This window comes from Amblyomma mixtum, chromosome 3 (assembly GCF_055824585.1).
Source record: "Amblyomma mixtum isolate Tamu chromosome 3, ASM5582458v1, whole genome shotgun sequence".
In the NCBI taxonomy this organism is placed as follows: domain Eukaryota; kingdom Metazoa; phylum Arthropoda; class Arachnida; order Ixodida; family Ixodidae; genus Amblyomma; species Amblyomma mixtum.
The window spans coordinates 168,583,117-168,596,681 of record NC_143014.1 but is presented as its reverse complement, the minus strand read 5'-3'; the positions used below and the strand labels follow the sequence as shown (position 1 = coordinate 168,596,681).

The 13,565-nt window shown below is 45.0% G+C and overlaps 1 protein-coding gene across 5 annotated transcripts in view; it reads right to left on the bottom strand.

The window, feature by feature from the left end:
• Positions 1–267: 267 nt before the first annotated feature.
• Positions 268–13,565, bottom strand: part of LOC149352649 (ribonuclease 3-like) — a 136,183-nt gene continuing 122,885 nt past the window's right edge. For 4 of the 5 annotated variants that reach the window (XM_089581849.1, XM_089581850.1, XM_089581851.1 and 1 more), the window contains 2 exons: positions 4,292–4,477; positions 268–1,918 (listed from right to left, as the gene is read on the bottom strand). In XM_089581849.1, coding sequence (XP_089437975.1) covers positions 1,833–1,918; positions 4,292–4,477 — 272 coding nt within the window. In that variant the 3' untranslated portion in view covers positions 268–1,832. Of the gene's footprint in view, positions 1,919–4,291; positions 4,478–13,565 lie in introns of those variants that run through there. The other variant, XM_089581852.1, reaches the window with a different exon arrangement.

Genomic DNA, 13,565 nt, shown 5'->3' with positions numbered 1-13,565 from the left:
ATGGTGAACTCTCTACTCCACTAGTTCGTAATCCAGACTGCTGGCCTGCAGTCGACTGAAAATAATTATGTGAAACCAAAACTTGTAAGTTATTAATGAAACAGTGAATGGCTTGCACGCGACATTATGGAGACTATGACAGAGCACCACATAGCTTCCACGAAGGTTCCATGATGCAGGTAGCAATAAAGAGATGAGGCAAATGACTGCATTTTTGTCCTGACACCTATTCACAGTGCTGGGGTCAAATTGACTGGACCCCAAAAGAAAAGCATAAAGAAAAATTTATTTGTCATGCCATTGTACTGGGAAACAAATTCTGCAGCTGGAAAGAAATCATGGCATAGACACCACAGGTTTCTAAGCCTTCATAACAGAACAGAAACATAACCCAAGATCTATTGGCTAGTTGCTTTGGTCCTGAAGTACAGCTCCTTGTCAGAAATTAAACCAAAGGGAATGAATGGCTTAGAAAATATGCATATAACTGTGTGGAATTAATGTAGAAACATACACCTGTAGTGCCAAATGATAAATCAGAGGTATCCACGCAGTTCATATGGTACAGGTGATTGCATGGTAATGCAGTGCACATTAAGTTAAGCACATTAGTTTGTGACTACCATGTACGGGCCATTATATTATATCAGACATTCTGTAAGTCTAAGCTGGTATGAACCAGTAGAACTTAAGCCTACATATATCCTTGCCTCTTATCCTGACTGTTGCAATCTCATTTTCAATATCATCTAGCAAAGACAAGAAGGAACCATAACTCTTCACTAATAGTCAGGGTTGTGTGTCTTTGTATAAATATGAAAAACTCAAATTCTCTTATTTTGCACGGAGTCTATCCTAGAAATGCCAGCACTTGCTGGTTTACTTCTGGACATACTTCACTGCAAATGTCTTATTGTACCACATCTTGCAACAAAGGGCAAAAGAATAGGGTTGAACTACACCTACAGCTACCTTACTCAGTTAGCCACCCTTATATTTATTTATTTATTTATTTAGTAAGGAACCCACAGCGCCGTGGCATTACAGGGGGGGGGGGGGGGGCAATGCACAAAAAGAAGCACACATGACACCTCCGCTCGCAGGCAGAGTTACAAGCATAAAGCGTTCACCATGTACATCTCACTTCAAAAGAACACATCACAATCGCATCACATCATTAAAGAACGAAAGAACGCATCATTTGATGTCACACTCACAACATCGCTCGGTAGTCTGTTCCATTATCTAACTGACTTTGGCATTTCAAAGAGTTTAATCCATTGAAAGACACATTTCGTGTATGTCCAGGCTTGAGATCAAAAAGCGAGGAAGAAACAGGCATCAGAGTTGATACAAACTGGTTTCTTTCTACAGTAGTAGAATGACATGGATGTAATATAGAAATAAATATTGCAAGCAAATTTCAGTATATTGGCGAGTTATTCTGAGCCTGAAATACGGAAGTGTAAAGGTAAAGCTGCCTTCAGCATATGAGACTTTGAGCCACATTTGCTCGTCATTTGCAATACGACCTTCTCCGTCTTGCAGAAGCCAGCTGGACCCATACACGCATGTTCTAGACAACACATTGAACCTACCTGCACTTCTCCTTCCTCTATCACTAAGTGCCATTTCAACCCTCATTCCATGGTTTAGGTATACGCCTTTCCTTTCCTCACAACCTGCACCCCCTTCCCCACCTGCCAACCTAGTCTTGTATCAGAGCTCTTGCAATATCGGTTTTATGACGCAAGGGAAGTTGTTCGACCAATACTGTTCCCCTACATGCATGTCCTGAACTGGTACTCCTTTCAGGTTGCACAGTCAATCCGCTAGCTTTTCTTGTATCCAGTGTGAATGTCACAAGCATGTTCTTGGTTTTTGAAGATGAAACATCTTTGAGTGCTCAGAGTAGTGCCTGTAAAAATGGCAGCAAAATAGGCATTTTTATGTGAATTGTTCTTGTTGACAGTAATTTGCAGGATTTTGCATGCTGATAAATCACTTTGATCGAGAAACAGGTTTCCTTTGAATTCATGTTTCAAATTACTGTCAAAAATGCCCTGCTTTCTTGAAAAAAAAAAAAAATAATGCTGAATTTGCTGCTCTAAGCCAGTGCACCTACACGTCTTGCAGGATGGCAGTAGTGGAAGTCTTCGTTTGTTTCATTGAGAACAAACATACAATATGCTGATTCATCATGATTCTATTACAAGAATTTCTGAGCTTCATAGCGTCGCTCAAGATATCGCTGACCAAAGGTACTTCGTGTTGTGTGTTTAATCCTCAGCGGAGTCACTTTTCAATTTTTATCCCCACTGGCAATTGTGCTTGATGTAGAAGTGTGCTTCTACAACAAGTACAGTAATCCCTCGTTATAACGAAATCGCTTTACTCGAAATATCGCTTTATTCGAAATTTCTTCCGGTCCCGACCCAAACGCATGCATTTTAAGCCGCATTACTCGAAGCGCACGAAGAGCTTGACCCGCTTAGAGCGAAGTGGTGAGCGGAGGCATCGCCGCCGCAGAGCGTAGGCATCGCCGCCGTGGCGGCAACCCTTTGCGCATGCAGTGCCAAATTAATACCGCCGACGAATTAGACTCATGCAGGCATAGAACAGGCCACAAAAGTACCAAACCCACGATTGATGACCTGCCTAGTAATGGGCACCAAGAGAGTGCCGAGTGTCCCCTGCTCAGCGGGACCAAATTCCATGGTGCACCGCGCCCGAACCGTTAATCTCGGTCGGAAGCGCATTCCTGGTGTTCCCCCGTGACAGAATCCACACGAGAATAGAGTTTTCCTCGCGCTTTGCGATGCCAGAAAACCGCAGTGTTTTGGATGCGGAAAAGTGGCCGGTCATGCTCGATTCGCGCCATTTGACTAGACAACCGGTCTAAATGCGTGGAAAGAAAGCGAACGCGATTCACCGCGGCGCGAAGTTGCGAACGGCGCCGCAGCGTCCAATCGAAGCTCGCCGCCTGCGTCCAACCTGCTATAGTAGGATACAACTTAAAAAAACAGCAGTTGCTAACACTGGGCCGCGGTCCGCGGCGTCCTGTATTACTCCGCTGGCCAATCGAAAAAGCAAACGAAACCAGTTTTTTAATGTTTGACTATATCACACACTGCACGTAACAAAATTCTAGTGCTCATAACTTTTTTCTTGTGCTAAGCTTCTTGTTTATGTAACAGCAAACTCTTAAGCAGTGCACTATTTTTTCGTCGTGGAGAAATTCTGTGCGTGGAGGCTGATTGTGGGCGGAGCTTCACTGCAGACTTAAGTTGTATCCGACTATAGATGTCAACGGCGGGCCGCTCGCGGCAAACGCAACGACGGGAAGTGGGAGCCAATGCGAGCGCGGAGAGCGGCAGCGTCATGATGACGTAGGGCGCGCTCCTTTGAGCCGGGCCGGCCTGCCCAAGGCCGGTCTCGACGCGCTCGCTCGCTCCATCGCGCACGTCGAGACCGGCCGTGGCCTGCCAGCCTTGACGCCGGCCGCCGGCGTCTGCTAGCTCCGTTGCTGAAGGCGTCGCGGAAATCTAACGTATCTTTTATTATGGGACTAGTTGACAGTAAAGGGGTGCCAAGTGTAGCGCCTTTGAGTGCTGTCCAGTACCGAACCGCAAACAGCCGCGGCGTCGATGCGAAACCGGCTAGGCTTAGTAGCGACCAGGGCAGTCAGGGAGAAGCGCGCAGTTTGTCACCCGGTGTTCCTGCAGGCGGCGTCGTTGCCGAAAGCTCCACTCTTTTGAAATTTGAAAACTGTAGCATCTGTGAGGATCGCTGACCAATACTGAGTTGCCGGTAGAAGTAACAAATGTGCTACGAGCAAATTTTGTAGCAAAAGCTACGTTGGCCACGAACTTGCGATTGCGCTGTGGAAGTGCTCCGAGGAGGCACGGAGACCGACCTTGAGCCGTTGCCTAGCAACCGCCGCAGCTAGGGGACGCCGCGCGGCGTCATCCACCAGCTTCCTCGCAGTTGTGGCGCAATTAAATCTCGACTGTTTTAGCTTTTTCGAGCGGTCGCTTATATCGAATTATCGCTTATAACGAATTTTTTCGCCATCCCGCTGACTTCGTTATAGCGAGGGATTACTGTATGAGCAACAAGTACAAGCTTGCTTTTTAAAATGGTTACACACGATAGTTTTGTCAAAGCAACAAGTACATTACATGCTCTGTTTTGTCAAACAACTGATGAATCACTATGGCTGCTTTGGTGCACTATCATCAGTTCTAAGTTTCCTTGCTCTTTGATCTCGACCTTTTCCTGCTTTCACCACCTGTTCTTCTCCTGTCCAGGCTCCCATGAGGCCGTGATGAACTGTGCCTGCTTCGTGAATCCACCGTGGATTCTTCTCGTGGTTTCTTGGTTGTCAATGCAGTGCGTTCACCTTCCTTGCTAGGAGCTCGTTGCTTGAGACTTCTTTCAAGGACTCTTCTCTGATGGCTCAGCTGAGGGAAGAGTTCTGCACAAAAAAACACCACACACTCAATGTTGCCCCAAATGATTTTCCACAAAATACATTCACAAAGTTTCTGCAAAGGGCCCACTGGTGTTTGTGTCATGGCAAAGCAAAGTTCCTCATGGTTTTCAGAGAAAACAGACAACAAAAATTGGGACTGGTGCACTTGTGTCATCCCCACTTCCTGTCTACTGTCTTTTTGTACTGTAAGCCATGAATGCATTCTAACTCATCCAGCTTTCCAGTCTATTCCAAAGTTTCTTCCCCACTAATGAATACACACCAAATATGATGAACATGGAATGCTAAGAATGAGTGTAACAGTGTCTGCACACATGTACCAGACCACCTCATAATTAAAGAGAAAGGAAAACAATGCAAGAAACAAAATAAGTATGTGAAGAGGAGCATAAGGCTACATCACTACAATCCCTTATAAAAGCAATGCATTCTATCCAAAGTGTTACAGAGATGAAATGAACTTATTCACTGTCACTATATTTGCCATTCATATCAACAAGATTAACTCTTCCTCAGCATTATCAATACTTGCAGCATGGCTATAGAAGAAATTTGTTTATGCTGGGCTGAATGGTTGGGTTTCTAAAAAGAGCACGTAGCTGGAGGATGTTTGAACTCATAAAATAAACCAGCAGGTACCCAAAGGTGCATGGATTTAAAGAAACACTGAGAATAACTTCATCCAATTAACATTCTCTACAAATATTGATTCTCTGGCTATTTCGGGCTATAGTGATGTTTGTCCAGCAGCAAAATACGCGTTTATTGGTGAGAAAATTGGATTTAAAAATCTTCCCACCAGTCGATTACGAGTCTTGCTTGCGAAATCCGCTGGTGATGGGGACACCTACATTTAATTTTTTTTTTACCTTACTAGCTTATAAAAGCTCTGTTTTCAGTGGGAGTGGTCTCTTTGTGGTTAGATCACAACACCATATCAATACAAGTAAACTTCTATTTGCCCTCAGAGTCCATTTAAGTTAACTACCTCCCACATTCAAAGGGGATGCTCTACCAAAGGCCATCACAAATGGCATCACAAAAAAGTTCTTCTCCTATATGATAATATTTTTTAAAATATAGAAGCATGCCAAATATCCAGTAACTCAGTTTTTACAAACAAGAACTCGTAGAGAGGCAAACAGACACATTTGACCAATTTAAAATTCAGGGGGTACTTTGGCTCTCTAAAGTGCTGCAAGGCTAAAGCCTTTCCTTGTGCACTGGTGTGCATTGATTTCTTTGTTTTTTTCTTCTTCTTTGTATTTTTTATATTTTTAATTTCTTGCATATTTTTTTGTTGTTCTTTTTCTCCTTTTCTGTCAGGGAAGGGAGAAAGAATTGGTGTGAAGACACCATATTATTCACTAGATGCACCTTTGTTCATTCCAAGCCAATCGAGCTGGCATGGCGGAGTGGTTAGCGTGCTCGTTTCGCACTCCGGAGAACTTGGTTCGATTCCCCAACTTCACTACTTGTCTTTATTTATTTATTTTACTTGGAGCATCACTATATCATCCCCTTAATTGGCAGCATGGTTACTAGTCAAAGTACAATTGGCCCCGTTTGAAATTCGCGCGCTGTGACATCACGACCATTTCGAAAAAATGAAAAGCGTGACATTTCTGTCGACAACTCCTGCTTACAATGATGAGGCATTAAAGGCTTCCGCCTTAAAAAACAACCACAACCAACTAGTGCCAACAAAGAAGCCTATCTGCTTTGTGTTTGATTTTTTCTAAGATAAAGAAACCTTGTGAAAAATTTTTTTTTCAGAAGTGAAAAAAGCCATTAACATGTCTGTCTCTTCGATAAATTTTTAACACGTCAACTAGCATTTACTAGCAATACAGAAAATTAAAGATGAGCAAACAGTAAGCATAACAAGTAATTGTATACCATAGCCTAGAACTAGCAGATCATACTTTGTTTTTCCAAATAACAACAGCTGAGTCTACTTGCTCTGAGAGAGTATTTATGGCAGTATGTGTTACATTTCCTTGCTTTTGTCTCTCTCTGTTGCACTGCAGTGCAAATGACTTATTAGTTTTGTGTCATTACCCACTCCTGCTCAGGCCACCCAGAGGCAGCCTTAACTACACAAAATTTTAAACTAAATGAAACTTTAAACAAGCAAATCAGCAAACAAAAAACTTGGAGGGGACACTTGAGCTCTGCCTTAAAGGTATGACACGATATTCTTAATAGGTTAATGTCCATTTATGCAGAACTGGTCATTCTCTACTTTGCCCTGGAAGCCCTCACACCACTCCTGGCGCAGTGCTACAGCGGTTAAGCGATGCGCCACTGCCCTGTGATGACAGGTGCTGCCACCGGTGGGGCTTGTGCGACCCAGGCATTTAACTGCCACCTGCCACGATGTTAGTTTTCTCATAATCCTGTGGGCAAATTGTGATGATGCCGCAATGTCATGTAACCTAGGTGGCCCACTTGCCTCCTAGGTTGCTTCTTTGGGAATATTTCGTGGCTTTTTCGCTCACAGTCAACGATGCCGCTGCCGCCAACAGATTTTTTGCGACACGAGCTCCTTAACACTATCGCGTTAAAAAGTCACAAGTATAAAAGGACCTTGACGTGACACATCATTGTTACCAACGTGTGCAGAGTTCCCTACAGTAAAAAAGACACTAGCAGCAACTATGATGTAGCTGTCATTTTTCTCTGCTGCTGTAGTTATAGCAGTCTGTAAAAGCTATAAAATGTGTGCAGACACCAGTGAAAGCAGCTCCAGGGCAAATCATAGGATAGGATTGTTGCTGCCAGGGTGCTGAATGTGTTGCATAATAACAGGGTGTGTGTCACAGTCACAACTAAAGATTAAGACAATACAAATGTGCCATAGCAGCGCAGCAGATCCCCTCATCCCTACCAATTTTATGACACGCAAAACTATTGCCTTATCAGACAATGGAGACACCGGCACATTCAAACAAAAATACATTTTCAAGTCATCTTTTATGATGCAAGGTGCAAACAGTGAATGCACAAGAGCAAAGTGTGTTCATCTAAAAAAGTAAAAGGAAGCCCATCCCGCCCCCAATCCTCTTTTACCTTAGCAGCATTCAACATATCTACCATGAGTGTCACTTTTGTACTGCACGAATGAGAATAGATACAGGCACTACTTTTTTCTGCAAAACATTTGGCTTCCTCTTACTCTGCAGTTTAGTGTGTTTCATCACATACAAACCCTCGTGTGCTTGTGCCTGAACAAGAGGCCTGCAATTATACTTCTGATCTTTATCTGTTTTGCTCTTAGCATTGCCAGGATAAGGTGATATCATCCCTAGCATTAACATACTACCTTCAATCACCGTGCATCTGTGGTAAAGTACAGAGCCATATTTGCCACAAAAGCCCGCAACTAAAAACCACATGGATGCCTTGTTTGCAGTACACTAGGGTGAACAAAGGCTCATGCTTGTTATCCAATGGTAATTCCTGATTGATGTCCTGTTTGCCACAGACAATGCGAGCAAAACCCTTGTAAGACTTTAATGTGCAGGCGTGGGACAGGCAAGAAAGATTTTGGAGTAGCTCCTGGAGCAGAAAAATATGCATTCTGGAGCAGCTCTGCAGCAAATGTGCGCTCTGGAGCACCTGTGGAGCAGGTATATAACTATTACCGAGCAGTAATATCAGCATTTTGCAGCAATATAAGATCACAAACACTGTAAATGTTTGTTAAAACGAATTTTCATGTTTGAAATATTGATATGAAAATTTTTCCACGCTGCAGAATGAACTCTAAAAGGTGCTGTGTTAGTCACCATTTGTCCTGAGAAAGTTCTTGTGCCGAATTTCAGACATATTGGCCTGTGAAAATTTAGAAAAGTGCCAACAGCTAGCGGTTGTTTGTGCAGTCTATAGGTCATGCTACGTACCATGCCACGAACCAAGTTCCCCACTCAAGCACATCGAAGCATGCCTCTCGCCACTGCTCAATACTACTGTAGTTCATGTGATTCTGGTTGAGCCATGCCAAGTATGCTGCCATCAGTGAAGCTAGGCAAGGGCTGTTCCCAATGGCAAGGACAGCTGGGCATGCTAAAGGAGCGTTCACACTTGTCCAAAAATCCGGTGAGCGAAGCGGATTCGGCCAGATTCGGCCGCTTTTGATGCTGACGAAGGCGGAAAGCGGCGAGGCTGATCGGTTTGCGACTGATTTCCGTGGCGACAAACACGGCGGCGCCCTTCGAAGGAGGACCCCTTGCCTCGAAATGAATTCGTCGTTGTTGCTGCCTTTTTCAGCGCGTTCACTGGCCGTAAATGGGACACCGGTCCTTCACTTCGTCTCACCTCACCTATACGTAAACGTATGAGTGATAAATTTGCTTTATTTTTTATTTAGAGTGACGATTCTGCCGCTACTAGGCATATGAGGAGCGCCGGTTTTGTTGACAGTACTGGTTCCCGTCCTGACAAGCAGATGGTGCCACTAGGCTGGGCATTTTGTTACGAGTCTGTTTGCATATACTGAACTAAAAACGGGAATGTGCCTCCGTTTACGTACGCAAGCGTGCATACGGATATGGTACACAGACAGCATCGATTTATGCTCTTTTCTAACCATATCTGTGTACGCCGCGAGCGGTGACGTGGTGACCGGGAAACGTGTGGAAAAGCGAGAAACAGCAGTGGCGCAGCGGTACCACCTTGCCCGGGCACCAACAGATGAGAAAAAGTCCTAGTTTTTCCGGCGAACCGAATCCGTTTCGCTCGCTGGAAATCTGGTGTAGTGCGATTGTGCCTTAAAGGGACAGTGAGGAGAGCACTATTAATATTTTTTTTATAGCAAAATCTGATAGTTCGGCATGTCATGGCTTTGTTGCCACTTGGCCGGCAGCGAAAAATGCATTTATTTCTAAGAAATTTGGATTCGAAGTTGAAAAAGTTTTTCCCACCGCTCTGATTCAAACTTGGGATTCTCCTATGACGACAGAGGACTAAGTGACGTGAAATATGACGTGAACATGACGTGACGCAGACTCCGTGATTTCTGGCGGCCAGCAGTGCGGCCTAGCAGCAGCCGAAAAGAAAGCTACCGCCGGCCGCACGTTGAAGGCATCTATCGGCTATTGCGGCCGTCGCTACAGTCGCTTCGCTTATGTTTGCACCGGCGTTTTGCCAGCGTTACGATGGATCTCGTTCTCGAAGTCGTCAACGAAGTTCTCGCAAATAGACACCTTTAGCATACCGTGTACCTTGTTACCGCTAGCGGAATACCGGGAGCCCGCCTAAGGCCGGTGAGCAGGCGCTTATTGGTCCCGATGCTTCAGGCGTGCGCGTAGCTGCCGGGCACGTGGCACCATCTGGCGACGTCAAGGAGATTTGCGCATGCATTGGCTGCGCCTCAGTGATTTGTGCTACTCGTGTCCTAGCGTTGCTAGAACCATTGGTTCTAGCAACACTGTTTTGTCCTATGACGTCATGACGCTTGTACTTGCGAGTTTGGCCTGTGGCGGCGATACCTGTATTTTGGTTCTTGCTCTTTTCTATGTTACAAGAGCTTTGTTGTCAGTATGAGTGGCGTTTTTGTAATCAGGAGCTGGTATTCTGTCAATACAAGCCAACTTCAATCTCTCCTCACTGTCCCTTTAAGGGAGGATACATGCAGAACGAAGCGAGTGCCTTGGATCCATGACTCAGCTTCATTTATTTAGGGCGACAGCCTTGGAGTGTGCAAATATGAAATGTTTTAGCGCAAATTGGATTGAATATTCTCGAAACTAATTACTGGTAGCTTCAGCTAAAAGGTTAAAAAAATCTATTTTCATAAAACATAGCCATGAAAATAAACAGATGCATTGTGCACATGATCATACTTTATGCCCACAGGGCCTACTGTACAAGAGAAATTGGTGGAGGTGGAATTGTAGTAGTGAGCTTTGTTTTTGCAGACTAATAATGTACAGAATTAGTAGAATATTATTAGCTTGTCATGAAGCTTTCGAAATGATGTCAAAGAGCTTCCTAAGCTGCTCTTATGCACTGATTGTGAAACATTCTAAAGTGGCCAGATATCTCCTGCCTGGCGGAGTGATGTCAGAGGTTGCTATCAAAGTGGCACGGCAATGCTGAAGAAACACAAAAGAACGGATCAGAAAACAAATAGTGGCAACTTGGGCCATAAGGCATGCAGGACCATCCCATCCCCGCTTCCCCGTGACGCCTGAAGGTAAAGCCCCGATTCTGGAATGCAGGTTATAGGAAAAACTGCACAGCCTTCCCATATCGGCTTGACCACACTGCAAGCCGTGTGATGGGCCAAAATGCTATCACAAACCAAAGGCCCAATAACAAAACTACGCCACGAGATGCAGCACATGGATCGCTCTGTGCGAGCACCAAAAGGTTACGTTTGTTGACTGGGATTGGTTCTGGGAGCTTCTTGACACGCCGGACTAGGTGGCACCCACCCTGACTCAGAGCATCGCAGCAGTGGCCATGGATCTGCATCGTGCACGATGGAGGTGGAGGCGGATGCCCTTGCGTCAGACTGCCACCTTATTAATTTGTGGATTATAGCTAGGAGCTGCACTCCCGATATATCAACGGAGGCCACACGCATGCTGACCTCTTTCGTGTTCACATCAAGACAGCACAGATAAGGCGCCACTGCAAGCTCTTCTGCAGACAGCGATGGGAAGAACTCTGTGCTTCATTCTCAAAGAACACAGGTCCCCGGCCGCTATGAAGAACTTTTCAAGCACTGAATGGACAACAGAAGATCCAGGGCACACACAGCGTACACTATCCTCCTCAACAAGGCTTCACACATGAAGCGATCGAGATCGAGGCTGCCAACACTTTCCTTCCCCAGCTGATACAAGACTCCGCTTCCATCATTTAAGAACATGAGCTCGTCGACACTGCCTTCGAAGTCTAGAATTATTTCACACTAGCCGAGCTAGCCAACGCGCTGGTACAGGTCCATGTCAACAGTACTCCGGGTAGTACCCCGAGGAAAGATGGAGTAATCTAGACCATGCTCCGCAACCTTGGGCTGAAGCAGAAAGATGAGCTTCTCTTCTACATGAACATGGGGGACCATGGTGCAATACCAATGGAGCAGAAGCATGCAGCAGTCATGCCAATTCCCAAGTCTGGCAAGGACCCCCCCCACAAAGGCCAACCTCAGGCCTATATCTCTCACGTCGACGCTGCTCAAACTGACCGAGCGAATGGCGGCGGCCCATCTGAACCACCACCTGGAGGAGGAAGCCAACTTCCTCCACCCGTTCCAAACAGGGTTTTGCCCTAATCTCAGAACACATGACAGCCTGTACCTCCTGAGGAGAATAGTCAATTCTAAATACATAAAGAGACCCAACATCCTATAGTCACTGTGGACTTAAAAAAGGCTTCTGATACTGTAACCCACAAAGCCATCACCGACGCTCTAAAAAAAGGCCTACCCGGGGAACTTCCAAACTGCGTCCGTAGCTTTCTGAATGGTTGCACCTTTGAGATTCGTGCAGGTCGTGTGAACGCAAAGACCTTTCACAAAGGAGCGATCCTCTCGCAGCTCTTGTTCAATGTAGTCATGATCCAACTAGCTTGTTGTCTTGCCCAGGCTGAAGGGGTCCAGGAGTCCCCTTCACTACTTATGCAGAGGACATCACCATATGGGTTGAAGCAGAGGAGCACCGTACCACCCACCAGGCTGCTGCTTAGCTGCAAAAGGCACTAGATGCATTTGACATTTGAGGAAGAGCTCGTCGCCACAGGCATGCAGGGATCCATGGATGATAAGATGCAATATGGATCAAAAACTGAGGACATACAAGTGCGAGTGGAAACAACCACAAATATTTGCAGAAGTTGACTTTTCAGCTTGCAAAGACACATCTGACTTGAATGGCCATACACATGCGAGCGCAGAATAAATGCTGGGTGCAATGGCGTGCTTCTGTTTTCGTTCTCAGCTGTGCGATGCTCTTTCAACGAAATGGGTGGTAATGTGGGCCAGAATTTTTAATCTTTTTCATTCAGCCATGCTACTGGTGCAGGTCTAGCACAATTTGTCACGGAAATGCCTGTTTGGCGTGAGGTAGAGCAGCAAACCATTAGTGACGCAGTTTGGCGCAATTGGAGCAGTACTTCCATCACTGTATGTATAGTAGATGATTCCCTCTCCCTCCTCTTCATTCAATGCCTGGTATGATAAATTTTGCTCACAACGAGCAAAGTAAAATGTGTGTGTAACATACCTATTTCTTTTCATAGCTGTGTTCTGTGAAAAGCATTTGTTATTAACTACTACTTGTATTCATACTCAAAATAACAAAAAAAGTTGCCAGTTAAGCTGGTGCCTTGACACTAATAATTCAGCAAGTAACTGCTGCCGGTGTTCCGTTTGGCCATGAAGGATATCATGTTGAAACTCTGCTTCACGCACGGCTAGGTCTGATCACCGCAGACACTTTCGCTCTTGGCCGTGAGCACATTTACGAGCAGCCACGGATGGCTATTCAGTTGATACTGCGTCTACCATGCAAAACTTTCACTTCCCAACTGAAACTTTGATATTTGCACACTCCAAAACTTTGGATAAGAACTCATTTGTTACAACCATGTCAGGTATTTCATGTCTACGAGCAGTACAACTTGCCCTATCAGTTTCACGTAGGGGTGTGCAAATATTCGAATACCTGAATACTCACCAGCAATTGTATACCTCACCGACTTTCATAAGTTCGACTGTGCCAAAACCAGAATATCTGGGAAAATTATCCGTCGATCGATTTTAAATTTCCAGGAAAACAATACAAAGGTCCTGTTCCCTTCCTTCTCCGTCGTTTATCGTGTGGACCCATTAACGCCACTAGACTTGACCTCGTGCGAAATTGCGCAAGTGGGCTTCGCCACATATTGCACAAATCAAGTGATTTTTTTTTTTGAAGTCGGCAGATTTTTTTTACTGTCAGATTAGACTAACCATTTTTCCGGTCTCATCGAGTCCAAAAAATCAATCCGCGACTGTAGACAAGAAATGTGGCAAAAAGTGAGGTCTAGCTGCGAGTACATGACACTGTAGTACATAAAT